Here is a 10,372-nt window from a genome sequence, read left to right on the forward strand (position 1 = left end):
AAGCAAATTTGGCGCCATCGCAAGCTGCTGTCATCGACCCGTTGCCGCAACGATTGCAACCGAGCCAAAGGTTATAGATAATATTTTCACTGTTAAACTGCAAAAGTATAACAAAACAAGGAACAACGCGTCAGACCGTAAACTGCGTGTTTTTATCTATGGACGATTTTGGTTGCTCGGAGTTAACTTACTGTTATTTTTAGTTAAAATTTACAACTGTGAAGTTCGGAAATAACGGTGCGAAATGTTGATGTGCTCTGTGTTTTATATCGAAACAACAACGAAAATAATTAAATAATGACAGTTGCGATTTTCAGTAAAGGCCAACCAAAAATATTCCTCAACTGACCAATTCGAGTCGAACTTTGGCATACATTTGTGCGTGCATAGATACATATGTATATGTATTTAAATAAATATGTATGCATGCATGTATTTTAAAAAATATACAGTGCACATCTCTATCTATGGAAATCTGCATGTGTACAGTACATATGTATTGCATGTTTTCTTACATGCATTACATGCACATGTGTATACATGCATTACATGCACATATGTATACATGCATACACATTTATTGAGTTATTGATGGATGTGATGCACACGTATACGTATAGATACTTTACATTCATCTGCTCTCACATGCATAGATGTATCTTCGATTCGTGACTGCTTGAACGACAGGATAAAAGACATTTAAGAAAGTATCTGAAGCATACAAATAGAATAATACTCAAAACGGAGCATATTATTATGGCTCTACCCAAAAAGATCAAATGTTTTAAATATTTAGTTTACAGTTATGTGTTCCTCTTGGCGGTAAGTAAAACTAAATTGTTCATTGTTTGTCCTGATGCAAAGGATGCATGAGAATGTACATACATATATGAATGTATGTTTGTCAGTTTTTAGGTGCATATGTATTTGTGATGCAACGACCGTTGCGCCGAAGTTGTAAGCCCGAATGCTGCGATTGCATACATACATATACATATATTAGTACATATAAATAAACATTTAAAATAATAAAACTTCTATAGCAACGCATATTAAATCATTTACATATTTACAATTTCATATGCATTCAAAAGTTCAGTACACGCTCTCACACACACACACAGACACACGCTTGTGTGTATACATAAGTGTGTATTGTATGTACATATAAACATGCGTACACTGGCAAAAATTGGTGCTTCTGCATTTGACCTTGAGCCAATTTACATCAGCGCATAATATATATGTATTTAAATACATGTACGTATGTTGCACATATAGATACATACTTCTGTATGTCACATATGTATGTGTGTATGTCATACAAATGTAGGCATATCAAGGAACATATGTATGTATGTACATTTGTATGTGCATATGTGTCAAGGACTGAAGTTTGTAGGATAACTGAGGATAACTGCACGACTTCTGCTTAAAGACCAAAGACAACATTTTAAAACAAATTGAAGCTAGTCAAGGACTCGAGCTCCCTTCCTGCCTTAGCTTTGGCAAAGCAATAACTATACACGTTTCACTGGCGAAATTGGGTCTATCTATTGATTTGAAATAAACAAAATAAATAAATACCTTGTTGTCGAATTTGTTGCCTCTCATACCAGAGGAAGGTCGTCAAAGATTTATATAAATTGTTCTATTTCTGTTATTGCATGTTAAATGGTCCAGCTAACAGGAGCAGCTCAAATATTTCTGGGAACATCTCTCTTATGGGGACACTCGGTCTATTATGGCATTGTCCAGAACAAGTTGTGGGCACCCGCTGCAATACTCCTGTGCCTGGGACCTGTCACGTTCATATTGTGCTGGATGGGCTGTCAGGCTACCAATCAGAGGAAACGATGTCTGCTTGGAATGGTAATCCAATCAGAAATGCTAATTGCTGTCCATTTTTGTAGTTATGTAAATATGTGCTTCTAATTTTTCTTGTAGTTTGCAGCTCTTTTAGTGGCGTGTATATGTGTTCAATTTATTATCTGTGGTTGGTCCTTGGCAATGCGGGAAAATCTGCCGACGTCTGTAGAGATTTTTATAGACGATTCATTTGTAGAGTTTTTAGACAAGTTCTCAAGGACTAAAGTCGACAACTTGCATTTGTGGAATCGCATGCAATCTCAGGTAAGCCCTGGCTTTGGAAACCCGAGCCCCGAGTTGCGGCAACATGTATGCAATTGATTGCAGGGTATCCCTAGTCGGGCGCTCCCGTCTCCCGTCTAGAGCACTGTTCCTTGTTTTATAAGCATACTTTCGTCATATCAGATCATAGTAATATCAACATGCTTTATGGTTCTAGTTGCAATGCTGCGGTGTCGATGGGCCGCTCGACTATCGACGACTCTCCTTGCCCTGGTCCTGCTGCTCCCGGCCTGAACACGCCTACGAATCGGCTTGTGATACTCACTACAAGCGCGGCTGTTTGGCCGTGGTGTCGGAACAAATCAAGAGTCGTCTGTTGATAACTGCATTCGGAGCTGCAATCATTGCCATACTACAGGTAATCACAAATCGCGAACATTTTTATCAGCGCATTACGTATTATATTTGTACTTATAGAGCCTGGGTATCTTCTGCGCGGTCCACCTAACCATACTGTTCGGGAAGAACGACAATACCCATCCAATGAATATGAATCGAAAAAAGAAACAGCAGCAGTTCTTACCTCTGACTATCCAGGACAAGAGGCATGATTTACCATCCCCGATCAATCTGTCGCCTTCAGCACCAGGACAGCGCGTTTTAAAAACTGCTCTGCCTCCGGCCATGCATAAATGACAGACGATTAGTTTTTAATATCTAAAATTTATGAAAACTCAAAAAGTTATAAAAATGTTGTAACCTGAGATGGAATGAATATAACTGTGACCCTCAATGTTACGTTATGGTAATTTAAAAAATTTACCGTTCGAAAAAGAGCAAACATTTAAGCTTTGTTTATTTCGCCAGCATTTAAATTATATCTATAAAACTGGGCTGTAATGGCTGCAATTAGTAACCCCGTGAAACGTTTGGCGGTACGTAGAATGCGTCCACTGCCTTGGGCTTCTTTTTCTTGCCGAACCAGCGTTTGGGATAATACACCTTTTTCTTATAGATTTGTATGTCGATATCCTCTTTGTTCTCAAAAAACCAAAGGTTTTGCCGCATCGATTTTAACGTTTCCAACGTATTTTGAATGTTCTCGACACGAGTAATTGTATCCTGGACTTTCGTTTGTTCTTCCACAGCACGTTGGAACCTTGCGTCCCACTCTTGGTAACTTTTGGTGTATTCTGACATGAGCTGTGGCTCAAAGCTGGCGGCACACTGTTTAACGCGGGCATCTAAAATCTCATTAAATGCATCAGACTTTGTACATTTTTTAAGAGCTTCGTCCAGTAGATTCTTAAATTCAGGATTACTTTGCGCTTCCAAGGCGTCAACTATTTTACGGCACAGCTCCAAAACGTCTTTATAAAAAATCTCACTGTCCTGTTTAACAGACTCTTCTGCTTCTGTATAGCGATCACTCAGCACAAAGCCGAGCAGGGATACATTTTTTCCAAGTGTGCTTTCTAGACTCGCACCGGTACCCAATTTAATTAGGGCTTCACCGAGTTGTTTTTCTTCTGATTTCGCATTGGTATTCTCACCGAAATTGCGCAGAAATTTCACACGAACCTTTTCCTGAAGCGAACAAATAATAAATTTGTTAAATATTGATTATAAAAGTATTGTATAACATACCACTTCTGGCGCCTCAACCTTTTCTTGTGGGCTTGGTTGGAAGTCTTTTAGAAAGGTGTAGAAAGATTTCAGGGAAAGCACAGCGACCAGCTCGTTGTTGCATAAGTCTCGTTGCACAAGCAGAGCGGCAATTTGTGCCGCTTCCTTCGTGTTTCCAGCGTGTAGCAATTGGTCTATTAAATGGCATCCTGTGAACTGATCAATGAATATTCCATACTGCAAGGGGCTCCGCAGAACGTTGACTGCATCTTGTGGACCGGAGAAGTCGACTAGTTGTTTTGCCAATATATTCGGCAGAAGCGGCACAGCGCTGCAATCTTTCTGTTTTCTAAATAAAAACAAAGTTGACTCGTATGTTAATTTATTCTTTAGTTAATGCTTTACCTGAGTTTTATTAGTTTGTCCAATAAATCCATTGGCTTATGGTCCTGGTTGACAAAAACATCTAAATCCAAATTATTTACTCTTTGGCTGGGAACATTTTGTGGACCTTGATTTGCTAAATTGTTGAATGCGCTCGAGAAGTATGATAAGCATCTCCGGTGGGCATAAATGCAGATTACACTCGATTTAAGCATACTCGCTTTATTATTTATAAAATTCTTGAGCATTTCATTAGCTAACCACGTGAGAAGGTCGCCTTGATTAGAGCTATGTAATTGAAGGAAAAATATATAAATATTGCACACTTTGTTAGTTGAATGCATATACATATAAGTTTACTAGAATAAACTAAATATGTGTGTACAAATCAACTTAAGCAACGTACCTGGTTTCTCTATTTACTTACGTATATTAAAATTGAAATAACAAAACATCTGATATCACGGCAGGGATACCTGGCGATGTTTATTGCTTTTCGATTTTCGATATTAAAAAATCGATGAGGTAAAAGTCATCGAATAACTGGGAAATTTATTGGGTAATTCTTCGTTTTAGTCCTTCAATATTAAAAACGTCCAAATGATTCGGGGGGTGTCTACTTCACATATTTTTTTATCAAGCTCCATTTCCGTCGAGGGAACTTAAATATATGGTGTATTTTATATAATATAACCAATTAAAAGTTGCCGATAACTCAGTGGCAGCAAGATTGCCGAGTGTCGTGCAACAACGATACTACTTGACGATGAATTTCCGATAGTTTTTAACTATCGTAAAGGCGGGCGAATGCGCTCATAACTATCGATGACTAGTCATTTGGCGGAACCTTTAGTGTATTTAAAATGCATACATATATACATGCATACAAACAGGCAGACGTGCACGCACAAAAAACACACACACACATACACACACACACACACACACAAATACACATACACACACACACACACACACACACACACACACACACACACACACATACATACATACACACACACACACATACATACACACACACACACATACATACACACACACACACACACACACACACATACATACACACACACACACATACACACACACACACATACACACACACACACACTGCTCCGCCCCCTTGGACGCCCTCCTGCTCCTCAGCTTCCAGCGTTGAAGCCGCCTGCGCCTAATTCATATGCGAAGCCTGCAGGCCCTACTTACATTTTTGAGAATCGAGGAGGAGGGCAGCTTTAATAAATACGTTTTTTATTTAAATTTGCCGCGCAACAAGAGGACTTTGTCTGCTATTGGAATAGCATACATACATACAGACACACACACATACACACACACACTTACACGCATACATACATACATACATACATACATACATACATACATACATAATTACATATACACATTCATAGATTCACATTCATTCGTTCATACATGCATTCATATATATACTATATATATACATACATACATACATACATAATTACATAATTACATAAACACATATAAACATAATAGATTTGGCGAAATTCATGTGAAAATAATACCCTCAAATATCCTATATAATACATGGGTTTAAAAAACAGTTTCTTGAATCTTACCCAGAGTTTAGGCGATCCCACGAACTTACTTTCTATAAAGTTAATTATTAGATTAAAATTTTAAGCCGAGCCGTAATAGTGACCCGAACCCAAGCAACTGGGTACAAGGATGTAAGAAACCTTTGTGGGAATCGAACCGTCAGACTAGTGTCTATATAAATATATATGTATATCATAACATAAATATGATAATGTATGTTAGACACACATACATACGTACATAGGCAGGTACATACTTATAAGCAGCCGTTCTCCATTTGTTGCTTACATACATATATACACACTTGTTTGTAGGCGCAAATGTGCAGATGGACATGCATACATGTTGGGTGCATGCATCGTAGACTGCACTATTTTTTAAACAAACTTATATACACAGTTCTACTTGCATGATAAAACGGGGTGATTGTAGTATAAAGTAGTTAGCTAAAATCAGCGAAGCAGAAAGCCTTTCCATCCCTCACTCGTGTGGCAGCTGCTGATATACACACATGTTTACATGTCTAAAAAGTGCCACGAGCTGCACATTTGGATACACATGGTAAACTGAGCAGAAGTTCTCCCATATACATACATACATACATACATACATGCATACCTGCACATACAAGACAAACATACAAGTGTGCCATAATATAAAAACACGATCAAAAGAGGCACAGCCGGAACAGACAGAGCATACATTGGTGGGTTTTGTCTTCTTGACTCTCTGCGATCCGTTGACTGTTCTGCTCGACATATATCCACACTGTAAGTGTACATACATACATACATACATACATACATACATAGATACTAATACGTGCGCTTGTATATAAACATATGAATGTGCCTAAGCGTATGCCACGGTCGACATAGTTCAGTTGTGATATACCAGACAATTGTGCTTGACCATGCCCAGCGAACGGTTCGGCAGCAGTTTTTCAAAATAGCAAAATTTACAGTTCCTTCTGTGTTACACTCTTCGAAGAGCCCAAAATCAGTTAATATGCAACTGTTCTTAGCTTTTATTATTGCTGCATCGACTATTCTAAAAGGTAACGGCAAAAATCCGTTTGCTGCTGCTGCTGCAAAAAAAAAAGTGTTTGTACTGATCATTTAAGAATTATTTATAAATTTAGAAATGAAATCATCTCTTCACGTGAAAAATTAGTGTATATATATGTATATATATTTGTGTGTGTGTTAAAAATAAACAAAACTGTTTAAAGTAAGAGGATGTTTGTGTATATTTATTGCGAATATATAGTTTCGTACAAATTTACAAGCAAATAAAAGTGTATTCAAATGAGGTCAACTACTAAAAAACATTGGAAAATTTATAGTTTCATTGAAATCATAATTCTGAAGCAAAAATAAAACAAACAAGAAATGTGGTTAAAATTCAAATAAAAGAAAAAAACGTGTCTTGTTCAAAGAAAATAACTGCCAAAAAAAATGCGCGAAAATAAAGGTATCTAGGATTTGTAGTGGATCTTCATTGTAGACCGTAAATCCTTTTATCAGCCGGCTCAACTTAATTGTTTTCGTTCTCATTAGGAAATGTATTTCATTGATATATTAATTTGTTTTTGTTATAATCAGGGACTTTCTCTGCTATGCTCTAGCGTGATCGCCTAGGAGAAAGCCTCTGTAGCTAGAGTTGAGTTGCCGTTCCTAAGGTTCGAATTTTCTGCGGTCAGCCGCTCACTGTGAAAACCGAAAACTGAAATAGTCGCCTAACTAATTTATATACCCAAGCGCAAGACCCTTCTTTGAACACGTATAAGAGCTCTAGTCGCGAGTGCCTGATAAGGCACCCCGTTCCCAGCGATCTTATTCAAAGCGTTTGCCGCTTACCATCGATTCAAACAAAAGTATCGCTTAAAATATATGATGCGGGTTTGTAAGCCAACAAACAACACTATTGGGGTGCTTATTTTGTTCCAGTGTTGTAAGCTTGTAAAACCATGCAAGCACAATAACACCGAACGCATGTCTTGCAACACTGTGACCCTGACATGATAAATCTTCGTATACTTCAATCGGTATTTTGTTACATTTTGTTATAAGAAAAAATCGTAATTAGCTGAGCTTGTATATCCATGTCCGTCTTTGCATCTGTCTGTTTCTATACAGTCTTCAGTCTTCTTCTTCTATATAGTCTTCAGCAGCAAATAAGTCGGTCGGATCGGTCCATTATATCATATTATCGCCCTAGGCATAACTCTTTAAGATTTCGAAGAACTCAAAGCCCAATAGAGAATACTTTCCATATTGTGGTTTTTAAGAAAACAGAAGAAACTAATGTTAAGCCAAAAGTTGATTTCAAAACGGATTGTTTTTTAGAATTTTCTGAAGAGTAACTTTGCCCGCAGTCAAACAAATATTATTAAATATTTAATAAATAATATTAAAACAAGGGGAATTTTTTATTAATGTCCGTTGTCGATCAAAAATTTATGACAACTCTTTCATCTTTGATATCACGCTGGTTGATTACGCTCGGCAGGTTAAGTAGACTTGAAAAGAAATGTGCCCTAGAGCGAAACAATCCTACTTTCTACTGTACGTCTTAAATCGCATAAAGTTGTATTATCTTCAAAGAACATAAATTAGGCCCAAATATGTATAACACAATTTAGTAAATGAGCTCTCATTTAATATTATGCTCTCCTTTTTGCAAAGATGTACAATGTCTGCCAGTCAAAATCGATGCGGAAACAAAGTTTATTGTTCTCCAGAACGAGGGAATGGAACCAACCGTATTAGATTGTGATTATAATCTAAATGACACCGATTCATTTCTGACTGTGAAATGGTTCAGAAACGACAAGACTATTTACCAGTGGATCCGAGGATCGCATCCGGCGCCAATTGTATGTATTATTATCTAAAACGAAAAACTAAAATATAAAGTACTTTCGTTAGCCGGAATTTAAAAGTGATGTGGATAGTTCATATGAGAGCTCAACGGATCCCAATAAACAATACAGCTCACTGGCCCTCATAAATCCATCTATAGATTCCACCGGAGACTATAAATGTGTTGTACAAACGAGAACAGAAACGATAACGGTTCATAAAAGCGTACAGGTGATTGATGTGAGGAATTATACGCTGAACATGTATCGCTATCAAATTCAAAATGAGACTCAACTGGAGTGCACGGTCTCCAACGTCTTTCCGAAGCCAACAATAACTATTACGTATGTGACTGCCCGTAAAAAGGCTGGCAAAATATATTTCAAATTTGTAAATTACATTTCATTGTTTTAGATCGGAAGACGATGATATTGTCAAGGTGGTGGCCAATGAGCCGCAGGAAAACGAGGATGGATACTTTAATGCAACTACTTTTGCCGCGATCCAGGATGATGACGAGGACACGGACGCCCACAAATGTGTTGTGACTTTCGAGGGCTATTCACAGAATTTGACTACCATATTAACGTCTGGATCGTGTAAAAGTTGTACAGATTATCGGATATTATTCCTGAGTTGCTTAGTGTATTATTTATTCTCTAACTTTAAAATTTTAGATTAAATAAAATTTGTTGTTATATTGTTGAAACTACTGTTACACAGAGTTGTTCTTATTGTTGTTATATTAAAATTTAAAATGAGCAACACCAAAACATTGGAATATTCCTTTTTATATGTCCCGCCCACCGAGTTGCTACTTCACACACAAGCAAAGGTTTATTCAAAAGGTCAAATAAGATAAGACGCGTATCCGCTTTCCTGAATAGAAGGCATCCTATCCAGAATAGTCAGACCTGCTACATGTCTAGTGTAGATTTAAAGTTCGCATATTGGCAAGTCGAACTAGACAATGGACGAGGAGAAGAACAAGATAATACTCACCCAGTTGCGTTGCAAAGTTTTTGTTTTTCTGGACGACCTGCCTGGTTATTGCCGTAGATTTCCAAACTTATCTAAGGTACTTGCAAGTGAACGAACCATTGCCTTCTTTTCAGCCAAGTTCATCGCAGAAAAGAAGTGCTTGCGGGTGTCAAGCTTTATGACAGCCTTATAGACGCATCCACAACGAATAACAAGAGGTTGTCTCGAACAAAGGATTAGCCATTAACCTCTTTATTGATCTCTTAATTGCAGCAGCTCAAGGAAGGCAAGGGGGAGAAGCCGCCTACCATTGTTGGAATGGCATCGAAGACATCCACGACGTGTGGCTCGATGTAGTAGTCAGCAGTAGTAGTCCATACTCAAGTGGGAGATCATTGGTGACCTGTGATGAGATCTGAAACGGAGCTTGGGTAGTTCCATCAAGCTCATCTGGGGTAGCCAAATCGAATGGTATGAACCGTTTCAGACATTCGAAGGTGACGGCTTACTCTTCGCCTGTAAGGCGAAGAAGAGGAACGGTTCTTATGGTGAAGCTCGCCAGAGTGAGTTTCCTGCGTCGTGGGTGTAGTCCATGCTCAGCTCCAGCCCATTGGAGAAGAAGACGTTTTTGACCCTGCGACGGGCCATCTTGAGCTCCCACCCTACTTCTCGCCACTTTGTCTGCCGCAGAGATGCTAGGTCGTCTGAAACCTATGCCTGCACTGCCTCTTAACAATGAGCAGATTAGCCTATTCTGCTGGCATATTAGCCAACTGCCTGAAAACTGAGGGAGGAGTGACTTCGGCACTGAGCTCAGTGCGAGT

At 38.3% G+C, this 10,372-nt stretch overlaps 3 protein-coding genes across 6 annotated transcripts; 2 read left to right on the plus strand and 1 right to left on the minus strand.

The window, feature by feature from the left end:
- Window positions 1–96: 96 nt before the first annotated feature.
- LOC6625018 (leukocyte surface antigen CD53-like) lies at window positions 97–2,932 on the plus strand. Of its 3 annotated transcripts, none has more exons than XM_032433090.2 (6): window positions 97–237; window positions 654–822; window positions 1,684–1,872; window positions 1,948–2,133; window positions 2,309–2,509; window positions 2,569–2,932. In XM_032433090.2, exons 2-6 carry the CDS (start codon window positions 757–759, stop codon window positions 2,785–2,787), a joined length of 861 nt encoding a protein of 286 aa, XP_032288981.1. In that variant the 5' UTR covers window positions 97–237; window positions 654–756; the 3' UTR covers window positions 2,788–2,932. The 3 variants fall into 3 exon arrangements, with proteins under 3 accessions (XP_032288981.1, XP_002049955.1, XP_032288944.1); XM_002049919.4 differs by having other exon boundaries at window positions 151–378; XM_032433053.2 differs by having other exon boundaries at window positions 151–316.
- LOC116649724 (uncharacterized) lies at window positions 2,917–4,618 on the minus strand. Of its 2 annotated transcripts, none has more exons than XM_032432925.2 (4): window positions 4,508–4,618; window positions 4,123–4,389; window positions 3,739–4,066; window positions 2,917–3,678 (listed from the first exon to the last, which is right to left on the minus strand). In XM_032432925.2, exons 2-4 carry the CDS (start codon window positions 4,347–4,349, stop codon window positions 3,001–3,003), a joined length of 1,233 nt encoding a protein of 410 aa, XP_032288816.1. In that variant the 5' UTR covers window positions 4,350–4,389; window positions 4,508–4,618; the 3' UTR covers window positions 2,917–3,000. The 2 variants fall into 2 exon arrangements, with proteins under 2 accessions (XP_032288816.1, XP_032288868.1); XM_032432977.2 differs by having other exon boundaries at window positions 4,529–4,550.
- Window positions 4,619–6,591: 1,973 nt separating this feature from the next.
- LOC6624976 (uncharacterized) lies at window positions 6,592–9,285 on the plus strand. The gene is made up of 4 exons (XM_002049921.4): window positions 6,592–6,760; window positions 8,391–8,581; window positions 8,634–8,911; window positions 8,982–9,285. Exons 1-4 carry the CDS (start codon window positions 6,712–6,714, stop codon window positions 9,247–9,249), a joined length of 786 nt encoding a protein of 261 aa, XP_002049957.2. The 5' UTR covers window positions 6,592–6,711; the 3' UTR covers window positions 9,250–9,285.
- Window positions 9,286–10,372: the final 1,087 nt, after the last annotated feature.

Source organism: Drosophila virilis, unplaced genomic scaffold, assembly GCF_030788295.1.
Source record: "Drosophila virilis strain 15010-1051.87 unplaced genomic scaffold, Dvir_AGI_RSII-ME tig00000012, whole genome shotgun sequence".
Lineage (NCBI taxonomy): Eukaryota > Metazoa > Arthropoda > Insecta > Diptera > Drosophilidae > Drosophila > Drosophila virilis.